We start from the raw sequence: 16,864 nt of genomic DNA on the forward strand, positions 1-16,864 counted from the left end.
CAGCCCACTGGAAGTTCTCCTATTCTAGCCTCATTTAAATGAAAGGGACCTGAGCAAGAACGCTGCAAACTGGTGCAGCCAATGGGGCCGGGTGTCTGTGTCTCCCACTATGCTGTCCTTAATAGTGCCTCGAATCCACCGCCTGAGGCACCCACCTCACCTTGCCTCGTGGTCAGGGCTGTCTCTGAGCAGATGACATGACACTACAGGTACTTTGTGTGCCTGTGTTTAAATGTATGCTGTATTGTCCATTGACAAGTTTGTTTGTACTTCAGGCAATGGAAAGACAAATGGCAGCAGTAGCAGCTGCTCCTTTCCCTCTCCCTGGTGCATGGGCACAGTGACTCTTTTGTTCCCGGCTTGGAATTATACAGCCCTTTGGGCTGGTCCATTAACCCAGTTTCCCTCCCTGATGAGGTGAATTGCTTTCTATGAAATGAGGTCCCTGTACAGGCAGCCTCTATAGCAATTAGAGCTTTTAAGCTGTGCAATTGATGACCTGTACTCTGAATAAATCCTCTGCTCTCCAGATCCACCTATCATCAATCTATCCCTGGTCTGGGAGGCAGACAGGCCTTCTTCTTTTACTGGCTTCGTAGAAAGCGTCAATTAAAACCATTGCTAAATTGAGACATTCTGCTCCCATCCCCAGCTTACAGATTCACTGAAGAAAAGCCTTCCTTCTAATGAGGGTAACCACCTTTGCCCTCTTGCGCCTTGCTATTTATTTATTTATTTACTTACAAGATGTATATACCACTCTGCATCCGCTAAAGTTCCCAAGTAGTGAATGATATAAAGGAAGGGGGGAAGAATTAAAGAACTTTAATTGTTAAAATCAAATTCTGCTAATAAAAACATGGCTGATTAATCAGGAAAGGCTTGTTTAAATAAAACTGTCTTCAGCTGGTACCAAAAACGAAACAGCATCACTGCCTGCCTGACATCCAACAGGCAGGGAGTTCCATAGAGAGGGAGCCAGTACAATTAAGGCTATACTCTGAGTGGACTCCAGACAGACCTCAGGTCTATGTGAAACCACTAGGCGTGCCTCATCTGATGACCTCAAGCTGGTAAGGGAAAAGGCACTCTCTCGGATACCTTAGTTCCAAGTTGTTTAGGGCTGTATACGCCAATAACAAAACGGTAGCCAATTCCCTCAGTAAAGGTGTTACGTACTGAAAAGGGGCAGTTCCCGACAACTGGTGAGCTGCTGCATTCTGCACTAGCTGTAGCTTCTGGACCAACCTTAAGAGCAGCCTCATATAGAGCAGGTTGCAATAATCTAGTCTTGAGGTTACTAGCAGCCTGACCACTGTGCCAAGCTATCCCTGTCCAGGAGAGAGCTAGTGGAAGCTTTTGCTAGTTTCTTCCTCCTAGAGCTCTACCTGTATCTTCCATTTTAGCAATTTAAAATTAGAGGGATTTAGTAGACTGCGAAAAAATAAGTCAGCTTTGTCATTCCTCCACCTCTCTTGATACTTCAAATGTTTACAACAATGTACATTTAGTATAAATATTAAACCACATTTCCCTAACATTTTGTGACATAAATATCTGTGGTTATTGCTTTTCTAGGCGGACAACTTTTGTTTTCTGCGCCACAAGACATTTCTTCATTGCTGATGTTGCTTTTAGATTTGCTCTATCATAATTTCTGTTTCCCCCCCCCCCCCTTCAACAGGGTTGAGTACTGAAGGTATATATCGGGTGAGTGGAAACAAATCTGAGATGGAAAGTTTACAGCGGCAGTTTGATCAAGGTAAGGCCTGTTTTTTTTGGCTTACCTGATATATAGAGAAACCGCTTAGAAATATGCATGTATGTGTTTCTGGATCTCTTCATTCCAAGACCTTCAGTGTCTGTATTTTTGAGTTAATTCCATACAAATAAGTGCTGGCATAATGAAATTGGACCTCACAGGTTACAAATTGACTTTGCAGAATTTTTGGTGAAGTGTTCTTGTATGCTATAGCGCCAATATTTGAATTACAGATAATTCCTAACCCCCAGTTCCACTGGCTTTGGGGTGGACGTTGGATGGGGTGGAGAGTGCCCTCCCACTGGCAGAAGGGAGCTCCTTCTGCCCTGTTGATGCAGATGCACCTGCAGGAATCTACTAGTGGCATTATTCCCACCAGCAGGAGCTAGTGAAAGGCTCCAAAATGGGATGGGTGAGAAGCCACCCCCTCATACGCACACACATACTTGCTGCCTTGCCTGATGCAAGCCAGCAGGGCTTTGGAAGCAGGAGATGATCTACTGCTTCACTCTGCTACCAAACGCCGACACATTACACAGGTGGAGAGAGGAGGCTCATATACATGGACTTGTCTCTGCATTTGATTGAAACTCCAAATCTGGATAGTCTGTTGTGTGCAGAGAGAAGCAGCGCTTCCCCTGTCTCTTCCAGTTCTGAGCTGAAGTGGGGAGGTGAAGGTGTGTGGGCTTGCGTTGTATGTCAGAAATAGTAGGAGATCAGGGATGAGTCCCTTCTCCTTGTGGAAGTGGGGTCCTGCCAATAGCTGTGTTTTATTTGTCCATTAGAGCCAGCAAAAATTCGTTGGCCCCTGAGCCAGGATCCATCCCCTTTCAGATTGATGTGAATTTTGTAACAGTAATGGCTGGAATTTCAGCCAAGTTTTTGTGCATAGCCTGCCTCCTTGCAGTGGCTTGGTAGTTGTCACCATTAAATCCTCTCCTTGTAGATCACAATCTGGATCTTGTAGAGAAGGACTTCACTGTGAATGCTGTAGGCGGAGCCATGAAGAGCTTCTTCTCAGAACTGCCTGACCCCCTGGTACCTTACAACATGCAGATTGAACTGGTGGAGGCTCACAGTAAGTATGCGTCAATCAGTGATCAAAGCCATGTTTTTTACAGTATTAGAGAGCCTCTCAATCCATTGACACATTTGTGGTAATAGTAGCTAGTAATGAAGACACACACACCCCAATATTTTGCCACAAAAAGAACTTTCTACAAGCATGTATTCATAAGTTGTAGTGAATCCACATTCGAATGTCAGCTGTCTTGAAAAATGTCAAGTGTGGAATTCATGCCACAGAGTGGGCATGGTCTTCCCTAATTAAATGTGTACTCACTGGAGTTTGAAAGATATAGGCGTGATTGGAGATTGCTCCATGACATGCAAACATGGACACTATGGGTTAATCATGGGTTAAACAAGCCATGTTAATATACCAACTTATTGTAGGCTAACTTTGGTTTGTTTAACCCAGGATTAAACCATAATGTCTAGGTTCTCATGTAACCAAGCAACCTCCGATTGAGCCGATCGATGGCTGCATATTTAGAATGGATACATGCAAAACACAAACTTCAAGGTTTTCTGCATATCTGTTCTTTAACAGAGCTCAGTGAAAGATCCCAAACTGGTCTCTTAATTTTATCCTCCTTTGAGTTCAGAACTGTAGTTTGGAAAGGTGCTCCTGATTGTTAAAAATTGTGTGTCTTAATTTCCAGCCCTGCTCTCCAGCCTCATAAGTTTTCCTGCACTTTAATTTCTTGGCCAAAACAATATCTGACAAGACAGATGCACCTGAGTAGTGTTTTCCACTAATCAGCTGTCTGTCTGACAATTGGAGCCATTTATCATGGGTAGAGCTGTATGTTGCAATTCACCACGTGGAGATGCAGCTTAGCCTCTGTTTATTCAAATGGGGTCTTGTACAGAAGGGAAACACACCCACACCCACCCACCCACACACACACACACACCACCACCAGAAAATCCACTCATAGCTTAAGTTTGTTTTAAAGGGCTATCTTCACTTTTGCAGGCAACCACTTCTGACGAGTATCATTGTAGCTTAAGATCAGGGTGTCCCTCCACCCATAAGACATTTGATGGTAGCTCTCTCTGCTGAATATGTTTCCCATTCTTGCTATGATAGAGGCACTTATATAAGCTTAGTGTCTACGAAAGGAAGTAGCTAGTTTTTTGCTCGACACTGGTTAGTTATCTGAAGTTATGTCTAGGTATTTTCTTTTTTTTTTAAAGCAAGACAGACATAGATGAAGTTGGAGAAGATCCAGCTGAAAACTACAGAGATGCTGTGCAAGATTGAAACAAGGAAGTTAAGAATGGGGGCAGCGGATGCTGGTAGAGGAACTGATAAAAATGTTCCAGTATTTAATAGGCTGCCATCTTAGTAGAGAGCAAAAGGTCCAGATGTCAGGACAAAAGGGCCAGGGGTCTACCTTTTAAGGAAGTGGGCTAAGGGTTTGGGGATGTTGCAGAATTGTCATAAGTGTAAGAACGGTATCTCACAGGCCTGATTTTGAACTCCAGGTGCAGCAGCTTGGACACGATCCTTGAAAGCCCCTCTTGACTGCTGCACTTTATCCCTGTTACAAATGCAGATGTAACAAGTTCTTTTCATTATGTATTTATTTAATTGAAGCATTTTGACTCTGCTGTACAGCCAAAAGGCTTACAGATTTTAGAGTTACTTGAAAAAATAATGGATCAGCTTTAAAATTTACCCCTGCCACCTCACCCCACCCCTGCAAATCTCGTCAAAAGAACTGAAGTTGCTTCTTCTGACAGAGCTATTTTTAAAAAAAGTCCTTTTCCTAAAGTGATTTAGTGAATAGATGTGAGTCTTGCTATGGCTCCATCTAGAGCTAGAAAAGAAAATAGCATGGAACAGAATTCCATTGTGTGTGGAAATTGCTGAAGCAGCAACCTTTGAATTTTAATTTTTTAAACCAATCTTGATTAAAAAAAAATCAAATGTCTTCAGCTTGTCACAGCTTTTAAAATTTGTTGGCACAGAGTGCAAAGTATATATAGCTCTGAGCAAACTCTTTTCCAGCAGAGGCAGATGTATTGTGAGACAAAGCGAAGTAGCTGCCTCAAACAATGACGTGGTTTGCACAACATGACAGCCCACCATGGCTTAATTTACCCACGGGGGCATTGCGTTGTGCTAGGTGCCCGTGGGTTCTTGGCTTTCTGTGGCTTGTGTTATGAGAACCTGGTGGGAGGGGTTATGGGGGGGTTAGGCAACCCTTAAATAACCCATGGCTTGTTTTAGGGTTATTTGAGGGTTGTCAAGCAGTCAAACGCAGTGCTGCCTGAGCTCGCATGACACAATAAGCCATAGCAAACTGGGCTCCTACACCTCTACAGGTAAATTAAGCCACAGTGTTGTGTGAAAGTTCAGTGTCTTTTGGGCGCCATTAAGGACTGCCGAGTGGGGAAGCAACAAATCTGACCCAAGGGGCCAATCCACTGGCAATTTCTCCTACTCAAACCACTTGGAAATTAATGGGAAGGCAGCATGATTGGGGGAGGCAGCCATTGAGCTGAGCTGGGCCCTTTGTTACGTAGTTTGCAGCAAAGGAGATATTGAAATCCAAAGTGTGACACAGAGAAAGGTTAACGCAAAAAGGACATCTGATACTGAGTTGGGCTGCCTCAAAGGAAAGAGGGGTGCAGTTGGGGGTCTGAATGAATAGGTGATGGCATTCCATTTCAGGCTTTTACACAGAATCAGGATTTGGGACAGGAAATATATTTGGGTTGCACACAGTCCACGTGTGTTCCTTCAACGTATTGAGGAAACAAATTGGGGTTTCTATTCACTCAAAGCATAGTTCTTTATACCTGGGGAGAAATGTGAAACTTTCCTAGGATGGTGTAATCATATGGAATGAGATTTCAGGAGGGCCACGCCAGTGCTTGCTGAATTGTCCTCCCCATTCAGAGCCTTCCTGTCTTCTTGAAGTCTAAGAAGACGTGTCTTGTGCCTGCCATTCCTCTTCCATCTATTTCTGAATTTAACTTCAGACATGCTCAGAGTTATCAGAGCTTGGAAATGACTTGGTCTGAGCGTTGCTGTCTCTGCTGTAGAAGCACGCTGCATGGGATTTCTGAGAAGTGATGCTTGTGCCTTTCTTACTATGGTATATGAGATTTAAAAGACCATTTAAAGAAAAATCTTTTCATACGACAGATTTACTCCTATAATTTACCCCATACACCTTTAAGGAAATGCTGTAATATAAGAAGAACAAAAGCCGTTATAGGAAAGTCTGCTGGATGTGTAGAGAATTGACATTCTCATAATTTCACACTGGAGTCCCAGAAACCAAAGAGGAAGCAGGACTTTCTTACCTTTCCTTGGATCTTGAACGAATATGCATTAAGAACTTTGACCGGTCAAACAGTTTTGGTTTACAGCAGTCTCTCTCAAGAGCAGGAATGGGTAATATGTCACCCTCAGAGAAAACCTAGACTTGCCGGTGAGCTCTTGTCAAAAACCTGATTATCCTGTCTTCTATTAAGAGAGAGAGAGAGAGAGAGAGAGAGAGAGAGAGAGAGAGAGACAGCTTCTAGCCATCAGAGTTAATTAGAATTGGTCATAAACTGGGAGGCAAGTAACTGGAAGTTCAGCTTCATTGTATTCACCTCCTCAGCATTTTCATATAAGGATTTCCACCACCACCCCTCAGGTCTGAACTAAGTATTCAGTACTAATACTGAGTATTATGTTCATCTTTTAGGATAATTGTTGAAAACAGATTGTTGCAGAACGAATGCAACTTGTATGCAATGTGGAACGAATGCAATGTGGTCTGGCACCAGTCATGGCAGTGATTTTTAAAAAAGCGGGGGAAGGGAGGCAAAATCATTTTAATTCCCTGCAAGTTGACTGCGATCCTCCTGTATGAAGCCCTCAATTTAACAAATGGTTCACATTTGTTCTTTGTGTTGGTTGTGGTTACTGTTTTTGAGAAGGTCTTGCAGCTGCAAGATTCTTGAGTTGCATTTAGACAGTTGAGGATCATGGATGCCTATTTGGTCTTTGAAAGATTCTAAGCTCTTTTCCTTTCCCCCTTTAAACAGAGATCAATGACAGAGAGCAGAAGTTGCACGCACTCAAAGAGGTGCTGAAGAAATTTCCCAAGGAGAACTACGAGGTCTTCAAATATGTTATCTCTCACTTGAACAAGTATGTTCTTCTGTCGCTCTGAGAGGCAAACAGGGGAGGTGGGGTTGTCACCTTAGTTTTAGCCGTTGGCTTTTTAACGAGCACTGGAGCCATGTAAAACTAATGTTGGGTCATTTCACAGCCACAATGGAGCAGCGGAGCCTGCCTGAAGTGAATCTGTTCCCTGTCATTTCTCCCAATTAAGCAAGCCTGCATTTATCAGGGGTCTCATTAAGTTTGGTAAATCCTGCTACTCCAGAAATTGGCAGCGGTGCTCTGGTGGAGGCTGTGTTAGGCCTGCTGTCTCCCAAGTTTCATTAGCCACGGCCAGAGGGCATTTGCTGCTTGGCAGAGGGCATATTTGCAAGGCTGTGCTCTTACATTCCCTGTTAATGAGTCCAAAATAACCACCAGCCCCTTGGTTCTGTTGTCGTAGCCACAAAGGGTGAATGTAATAAACCTGAAACACTTGAAAGTGTGTTCTTGGTATCACTCTTAACTACCTTCTAGTTCAGAAAAGTAAGGTGACTAAAGGATGTGGGTTTCTCCCCCCCCCCCCACTTTTCTTGTATAGGTTTGAATATATTTTTACAGGCCTGTGTCAATCTGTATCTTTAAATTCTATATTTATTCACCTGGACCTGTAGCCTTGTTCCACTCTTAGGAAGAAAGGAGGCAAAATAATCTCTCTGCCATTCTTTTAACCATTCTGGATGGTGTGGATAGAAAAGTAGTTAACATTTAAGACTCCATTAGTCCACAGATGGTCTGCAGGCTAGGGCACAACAGGAGTGCCTGGCACGTCCAGCAAGCCCACCTAGTCTCTGCCTCATTTCCTCCATCTCCATTGGCTCTATCCCTGGCTTCCCTTCCCACCCACCCCCACTTGTGGTTGTGTGGGGGTGCGTTCTGGCATGGCAGTCCATCATGGCACTCCATCAGCCCTGGTTAGGCCTCATCTAGAGTTTTGCGTCCAGTTCTGGGCTCCACAATTCAAGAAGGACGCAAACAAGTTGGAGCGTGTTCAGAGGAGGGCGACCAGGATGATCAGGGGTCTGGAAACAAAGCCCTATGAAGAGAGACTGAAAGAACTGGGCATGTTTAGCCTGGAGAATAGAAGATGGAGGGGAGACATGAGAGCACTCTTCAAATACTTAAAAGGTTGTCACACACAGGAGGGCCAGGATCTCTTCTCGATCCTCCCAGAGTGCAGGACACGGAATAGCGGGCTCAAGTTAAAGGAAACCAGATTCCAGCTAGACATCAGGAAAAACTTCCTGACTGTTAGAGCAGTATGACAATGGAATCAGTGACCTAGGGAGGTTGTGGGCTCTCCCACACTAGAGGCCTTCCAAGAGGCAGCTGGACAACCCTCTGTCAGGGATGCTTTAGGGTGGATTCCTGCCTTGAGCAGGGGGTTGGACTCGATGGCCTTCTAGGCCCCTTCCAACTCTGCTATTCTATGATTTTGTGGAGGCACCAAGTGGGGGAAAGCTTATTTATTTTATTTCTATACTTCCTTTCTGAAGCCAAACATGCCCCACAGCTAACCCTGAATCTTGCATATCACTGCTTCATAACATATAGGAAGTGCCTGCCAGTTGTACACAAGCATTTGGGGAGCATGTGCTCTCAGACGAGTGCCAGGCTGTTCTGGGAAATGTGCAGGTCCCTTGTGGTTGTGAGCAGACTTTGCTAACTGTGTGTGGTGTTGTCTCTGTGTTTTGCAGAGTGAGCCACAACAGCAGAACCAACCTGATGACAAGCGAGAACCTCTCCATTTGCTTCTGGCCCACCTTGATGAGGCCTGACTTCAGCACCATGGATGCGCTCACCGCCACGCGCATTTATCAGACAATCATAGAACTCTTCATCCAACAATGCCCTTTCTTTTTCTACAATCGACCCATAATTGAGCCCCCCGGTGCCACGCCCAGCTCTCCCTCTGCCCTTCCTGCCAGCATGCCTTTCCTGTCCTCCACACCTGTGATGGTCCAGCCATCCCCTCCGCAGACTCCTCCTCCCTCACCACAGTCTCCTCTCCAGCCCCTTCTTCCACCCCAGCTTCAGGCTGAGCAGCACACACTGTGAACCTCGGCGCAGGAAGACATAGAGGCCTGTTCTTACCTGCAGAACCGAGACTGGAGACTCAGCCCTGGAATCTCTTGGCCCTCTCCCCCCCCCACCCCCCACGCTCTGTTGCAAACTTCAGCTGCGCTAAGCAGCGGCCTGGTAGGGCAGCGGCAAGTTGGCGCATCGGACACATGTGAAGCCTTGGTTCTGCCTCAGTGCCTGGCACAGAAGAGCCTGCTGGGTCAAGGATGATGTTGGACGTTCCTCTGAGCAGGAGAGTTCTGGACCTCTCTTTCAATGCAGAATCTGTTTGGTCAGAATCAGTTCTGACCTAAGCAAACCTGTAGAACTCATGTGAACACTGCCAAGTTTAGCTGGGCGGGGCTTAGACCAGTGACTTTGGATGAGTGTTTGTGAATCTCTCCTGTTCCTTCTCCTCTTTAGCCCATGCATGAACAGAGAGGACCTGCTAGAGTCTGACAGGAGATGGGGCCTTTCCCCAAAAAACATTCCACGAGCTACAGCCGAGGCTTGTCCTGCAGTGTTGGACATCTCACCCATTTTGGGGGACCATAATTTCAGCTTAGACCAATTTGCACCATCCCAGCATAGCTGCTCAGAAGGTCTGGACCAACATGTCTGAAAGAAAGGCTTTTTATGTTTTGGCAAGGCTGGAGTGTACCTTTCTCTTGACTTTTTAAGTAACAGCCAATCGTAAAGTGGGAAGTAAGTCCCCTTGAAACCAACAAAACAAGGAATACTAGAAAACCGGAACATTTCCACCATCTGCTGGTTGGGTTGTTTTTAATCTGTCAAAACAGTGTGGGACAATGGCTCCTTTTTACTTGTGCGGAGAATTTGTGCGCGGCAGAGGTTCCCTGGCAGGGTCGGGCAGGGGCAGCCCAGGTTTGGTCTGGCTGGTTCTGCTGTCTTCATTTGACAAATCATGACATATCTCTCACCACCTTCCCTCCCCGTCTCCCCAGCAGAACGTTGGTGTTAGCACTTAACAGAGGGGAGGAGAGAATACGTGTGCATTTTGCAAACACAGACAATGTTTTGCTGTCTGACTTGGGGTTAGCTTCATTTGGAACACTTACGCTTACAGAAACACTATTGTTAATCTGTGTGTGTGTGTGTGTGTGTGTGTGTGTGTGGGCATGGGATTGGAAGCACGTATGGCTAGAATCATGGCTTTTTAAAAGACGTTGCCAGTGGAAATACGTTTAAGCATAAAACATGATGCAGGAAAGATATTGAGAGAAGTGCAAGACTAGAATTCCCTTTCCTTCCCCCCCCCCCCCCCGCTAAAAGAAAAAAGCAGTTGGAAGAGGTGAACCAGGAGAAAAGCACCACTGGAGCGGCTTTGGAAGCCCCCAGTCGCCATGTCACTGTGGTCGCCTAGAATGGATGAGTGAATTTTGGTTTTGGAGACTCAGAACCCAGTTGGAAATACCTGTTCAAGACACACACACACACGCTCACGCTCATTAAGGCCTTGTTTCCTTCTATTTCTACCCAGATGCTGGGTACCGGGGCCGCCCCCGTATCTCGCCTCTCCTTGGGTTGTTCAGTGCATGTGTTTCTGCTGCTCACTGCCAAGGTGAAGGTGGCTTAAGGAGTGGCTGCATGTCGTGGTGGGGGAAGGATGGGGACCAACATAGCTGGCAGGTTCTTAAAGCCTTTGGGCAAAACGTGAACTGCAAGGAAATGAGGCGTGTGTCACAAGCGCAATGCATAGACCTTTACACGCGGAGCTGCTTAAGCTCGCCTCCCAGCCTGCTTTCATGCTGTGTGTGTACACATGCAGGTGTATATGCCCTGGCTCCACTGTTTGGTGCTCCCTTGCACAGTGCACTTGTCCCTTGGCCTTTACCCACACTTGAAGCCACTGTATGTCCCTATCGCCCTTATACCCTGTAGTCTTTCTCCCCTTTTCTTCCCCTAGCTGCGGGTGAGTGTTGCAGCACACCCGGCTTCTCTATTACTTGACCTGTGTTTGTTTCTTTGCACCTTGTGTGGGGTTCTGGAAGAGCTAGAAGTGAACCACTAAAGATCAGCAGTTGATCATTCCTGGGCAGGCACCATTTAAGTGAGTGATGGTTGTATATAAGCAGTGCCTGGTAAACTGTCCTGTGTGTGTGAGTGTGAGTGTGAGGGAGGGTGGGTGGGTGGGTGGGATGGAGTATGCTTGTTTTCATTGACAGGGCAGTTTTAACTGGAGTTTCCACGGTACCACTGGTAGGACACCTGGGAGCAATCCCTAGGCCATCCTTTCTGTCTCTTCGCACTTTAAAACAGATCCTGTCATTTATGGCTATTTTTAGCATTTCAAGGATGTGTGTGTGTTTAAATTCAAGGGGCAGGGGAGAAACCCCAATCCTTTCCAAAATAAAACTCCTCCTTCGATCTGTTCCTTTCTGGCATACAGAGCCCAGTCTTCAGCAAACTGACTCTCTTCTATAAATAAGCTGAATTATCTACTCCTTATTTTAGAACCACATTTAAAGTTGTATCTGTGTCAGGATTGTGTGCTTGAAAGCATCCCTTGCAAGCATTCCTCCCAAGTTTTTATATTCTCATGCGTTAAAAGATGAAGCTTTTGTGTAAATAATGGAAACTTTGAGGGGTTTGTTTTAGACTGTTAAAAGGAAAGCAGAATATCCCACCTCCCTTTAATTATGCATGTATAACACTAAAGAAAAGGGGGGGAGCCCACAGGGAAGAGGATGATAAGGGGGCTGGAAAAGTTCCCCTCTGAACTTCCACCTAACAAAGATGAGGGTCACTTCATCTATATGTAGTTGTGGCTGGTGACCATTGGTGGGTTTTTGCCACAAATAACATAGGCTGAGAGTCTTGTTTTCCACCTGGGACAGGTGACTTCTGTTGTGTATGCAAGGCCTGTTTCTGTGCCTTCTCTAAGGGTCTGATGCTAAACATCTCCCTCTAAAAGGCCTCTTACACCTGTTTGGACTTAGAACAGTCGACCTTGCTAGTCTATATCTTGGAAATGTTTAATCAATGTGGAGCACCTTTTCAATTTGACTGTTTTCTGCTGCACCTTTTGCATCTTCCTCCACAACCTAATTATTGCCTGCTTATGGGCATTCAAACAGGGCATTTGATGCAGATTTCTTTCCAGTTGCTACTATGTTGTGGGGATACTGCCCCCCCCCCCCATCCCACTGCTTTGAGTACAAAGCTTGGGGGTGGGGTGGGGCAGGGAGCATAGCTGCATGCTGGTTGGTTCTCTTCAGTTGCCAATCTGTGGCCTTGTGATTCTGTCCTCGGTTGCTGTGCTTGAAGGGGGAAGGTGCACCGTAGGATGAGTTTTAATTCTACCTGATCCTTCCTAGTTTTCTAGATGCAGTGTACTGAGGAAGTCTGTTCTGTGCATAGAACAAAGAAAATGTACCTTGTGTATTCTTCAGAATATCATGGTGGTCCTATAGGATTTACTCTTCCAAATTCCACTTGGGACTCCTGTAATTTTACAAATCTGATGGAGAAGTAAAGTTGGTAATCCAGCCCAGCAGAAGTGGCGTTCAGTGGAGAACCAAGAGGCCTTTTCTTTTAATTCTCTATAAATAAAAGTCCTTGGGAAGGAACAGACTTCCCCATCTCTGTACCTACCTACCTGAATTACACTCTGGGGCTATTTGCATTTAATGGCAGCGAATCATGGGTTAATTAATCCAAGTTTTGCTACAGTGCATGCTGGACACATTCCACAGCCTCTTTGGATATTCAACCCGTGATCTAGCCAATCGGGTTACTACATGACATCCAAACCCAGATACTCTAGGTTAATCATGGGTTAAACAACCCACAGTTAACCTAACTACTAATTGTAGGCTAGTGTATGGGTTTGGATGTAGCAACCCCTATTGGTGGTTAAATATTTAAGATGGCTGTGGCACGCACCTAGCAGTAAATCATGGGTTGTTTAACCCATGATTTGCCACTGTTACATGCGAACCAGATCAGAACCATTCCTTCTTTTGAGATGAGTGACTCTGTTACCCACTTACTGGGCTCAATGTCCTCTCTCTGTGGGGAAAATAAATTAAACTGCCTAATTTCTCTTTGGTTACCGGGGCTCTTTTGATACTAGTTATGCTTGCTAAAGAATTTGATACTCTAGCACTCCACACACACACACCCCACACACCCTAAGCAGCAGTATCCCTTTGCACCCACACCGGTGCCCCACTTCAATGTCTGCACCAACTTCATATCACTTGTGTGCAGCGCAAATAGTCCTGGCTTTTCCACTGCCGAAGTGGGCGGTTGGACAATTGGATGTCATAGGCTGGGGGGGCTCATAAAGGCATCTGCTCCAGCCTGGCTAAACCCTGGCTTCCTCTGACCACATTCTCCTGGAGGCTGCAAAATGCTGCCCCTCCCATTGGCCAAATGTCGCCTTTTGCACCGCTGCAAGTGGCAGGATCCTTGTATTTATTGCACAGTTTGGAGAGTTTCTCTCAAGGGTTTTCACGGACGCCCACAGGGACCTGCCTCGGTAGTCCAGAGCATTGGTGCTCAAGGTTATCCCGCTGCATCGTTGTTTTTCGTTTTTCCTTTGAGAGAATGGCTGGGCTTTGTTATTTTGCAATGGCTTTAAATGGAAGGCACAGCAAATTTGTATGACTGACTGTTGTTTTTAAAATATACTAAACCGATTTGCTTCTGTGGTTGAACATGACAAACATTTCAAGGTAGCAACTTATTCCTTAGCAGCATCACAATTTATCAGCTAACTTACACATGTGATTTTTTTTTTTTTTTTAAAGTTCTCTAAAAGGAAAGTTCTTAATTGCTTGTCTGGATCATTTGTCCTTAACTTTGGTGATTCAGCAGCAGCTGTTCAAAGTCTGACTTTGCATTTTTTGTTCATCTGGTTTTTGTTTCTCCTTGTCTGTTTGTCGCCTAGCCAGTGGGAAGTGCTTTGGTCCGTAGGTGAAGCAGTGACCACCAGCCACCCGTAAGGCAACCTTCCCCACTCGGATGCTCTCCAGGTACGTTGGACTTCAACTGGCTGGCTGGGAGATTGCTGGGAGTGGTAACACATCTGGAGGGCATCAGGTTGGGGAAATCTGCCATAAGGTATGTCATTCTGTCTGTCTAAACTGCAGCTCCAGTTAGTCTTCTGTAGAGGTTCGAATGGGGGTGGGGGCATTTCCCCCCCACTGCCTGTGTAATAGGTCCTAGTTTAACTGTTAGGTTTAACCCCCTATTTTGTTGTTAAATTGAAATACAATAGCAATATTGTATTTTAAATGTAGTTTAAGGCAGGGCATAAGTTATTGTTTAAATAAAAAAAACCCTTAATTTTCCTCCCTGTGTACATTTAAAAATAAGCCCCATCTGTTTCTCAAATTGTATGGGAATAAAACTTATCCTAAAATGTTGGATTTAGTTCTGCTCTCAGTTTATTCCCACCCACCCCCACCCCGGTACTCGTATTTTCACATGTAAAAAAATCTCTATATATGTTGAATTAACAATTTTTTTTTATTGAAGAGGAAGAAATATTAATGGTCATAAAAATGTGTTAGTAGTTCCAGCTAAGTATGTGCCCAGAACACTCTTCACAGAAACAAACAAAAAATTGAAAAGAACTGTATGTAAAGAAAAATATAATGGTTATTTCTCTGTATTTTAGGAGCCTAACAACATCCTTTAGTTATTGGTGATAGAATATCTTTCCTTTTTATGCTTCTTTTAAGGACATTTTTAACAATTTGTGGTTCTTTCCCTCTCCCCCCCCCCCCCCCCCCGGCCAATCCAATTAGTGCATGATAATGTTGAAAGCTCTGGGCAAATAAAAAAAAAAAGCCCCTTTTCTGCTGAGTTGAAAAGAAAAAAAAATCATGTATTTGCTACAGAGTATTGTATGTGTCTCAATGGGAATGGTGTAAAAACTTCAAGGCCTTACGTGATATGTATCATAGTTAATAAATCAATCTTGTACAAAAAGAGAAGATATTCCCTCCAAACCCACCCCATGCGGCTGTTTTCTACTCACTCAAACACACTCTCACGCACCGCCACGCACACCCAGCCCACCCCTCTCTTTGTTATGCGCCTGCTTCTTTGTCTCCTCTAGAGAAAAATTTGCTAGCTGCAGGCTGTCTTACAGCCCAGCAGGGGAACCCTGGCGATGCAGAGGGGCTTAGAAGAACTGAGCACAGGGACCCCTTTGAGATCTGCAAACAGGAAACAATCCCAGCTGTTGGAGCCGGTGGGTTGCGTTGTTTCCCTTCCTTTTATCCCACCCACCCAATCTATTGTGGGGACAGGGGAGCAACGAACTCTTTCCTAATCTACATCTCCACTGAAGTCCTCCTCCAGCGGTTAATAAGAGTGTGTGTGTGTGTGTATGGTATAGGACAGTGGTTCTCAACCTGTGGGTCAGGACCCCTTTGGGGGTCGAACGACCCTTTCACAGGGGTCGCCTAAGACCTTCGGAAAACACATATTTCTGATGGTCATAGGAACCGAGACATTTCATTTATTTGTAATTAGAAATAAATATTTCACAATATATAATTACATATTGTTTTTGTGATCACTATGCTTTAATTATGTTCAATTTGTAACAATGGAAATACATCCTGCATATCAGATATTTACATTACGATTCATAACAGTAGCAAAATTACAGTTATGAAGTAGCAACGAAATTTTTTTTTATGGTTGGGGGTCACCACAACATGAGGAACTGTATTAAAGGGTCGTCGCATTAGGAAGGTTGAGAACCACTGGTATAGGAGGTCAAATAAGATTGAATAAAATGCACTACAGATAGATGTGCAGACAATGATCAACCTCTAGTCTTTTACTCCAAGGCAAAATTCATCAGCTTCCTACTGCTTGGTTGATGTCACTGTCCGTCTATTAAACCACTCAGAGGTTGTTGTTTTTTTGCTATTGGGTGGTATAGAAATGCCATAAACCAGGCAGAAGTGAAGAGGGTGCAAGCAACGCTTCCTGTTGCAACCCCAAGTGGCAGATCATGCACAGCCTATATGCTCATCTATCTTGAGTGAGGACTGTCATGATCCTGAAACCAAAACTATTTTTTTTTCTATTTAAAGGGAAGCAACTGGTACAAATAATAAATTTGCTGGCTTAAGCAGGCTGGGACTCTCCAGCAAGGATCTATTTCAGGGGTGGTTCCTGGACATGCAAGCCATTTTCACTTGCCAAGATGACTGGTACAAGCAATGCCTGATATAATGTGGTTTTGTTAAGCTGTGTTTAATGTTTAGAAAGGAAAATGTGCAGCAGGAGATGAAACCACTGTTTAGCTCATCTTCCTTAGCAGTTTCAACACAGAAGAGCCCTGGACCTACGTTTGCTTGCCCTGTAATACATTGTTTATACATGTAGGAGATCCTAATGCATAAAGGCTCTTGAGAATCATCTGCCCTGTTTTGCTAAAGGCTCTTGAGAATCACCTGCCCTGTTTTGCTACAACTGTATCCACTGAAGACGTGTTTTGTTTCATTTTAGAATTTGGTTAATTTTCCTTACTGTAAATTGTTTTACAATGCTGGATTGGGCCTGCCTTTTGCCCTGTTTCTCTCCCCCCCCCCCCCCCTTTGAAAACTGCACAATCCCAGTTGTCTTATTTTGAGCTCTGAAGAGCCGGACGGCGTTCCATGTGTAAGGTTCAGATGTTGCAAATTATCTGGATCTTGTGAGGTTGGGCTTTACCCGTGAACATTCACAAATGACAGTTCATCTGCCAAATGCTGCCAGATACCTTGCGTTTTCATCACTCTTGCAAGTGTTCCGGTGGGCACTTGCTGCCCCCTAGT

At 44.8% G+C, this 16,864-nt stretch overlaps 1 protein-coding gene across 1 annotated transcript in view; it reads left to right on the plus strand.

Annotated features, from left to right (window-relative positions):
- The window catches only part of ARHGAP35 (Rho GTPase activating protein 35), a 72,134-nt gene extending 57,316 nt beyond the window's left edge, over positions 1-14,818 (plus strand). The window contains exons 4-7 of the mRNA XM_063140563.1: positions 1,685-1,762; positions 2,709-2,840; positions 6,878-6,983; positions 8,693-14,818. Coding sequence (XP_062996633.1) covers positions 1,685-1,762; positions 2,709-2,840; positions 6,878-6,983; positions 8,693-9,053 — 677 coding nt within the window. The 3' untranslated portion in view covers positions 9,054-14,818. The remainder of the gene's footprint in view (positions 1-1,684; positions 1,763-2,708; positions 2,841-6,877; positions 6,984-8,692) is intronic.
- The last annotated feature ends 2,046 nt before the right edge of the window (positions 14,819-16,864 follow it).

Source organism: Elgaria multicarinata, chromosome 13 (assembly GCF_023053635.1).
Source record: "Elgaria multicarinata webbii isolate HBS135686 ecotype San Diego chromosome 13, rElgMul1.1.pri, whole genome shotgun sequence".
In the NCBI taxonomy this organism is placed as follows: domain Eukaryota; kingdom Metazoa; phylum Chordata; class Lepidosauria; order Squamata; family Anguidae; genus Elgaria; species Elgaria multicarinata.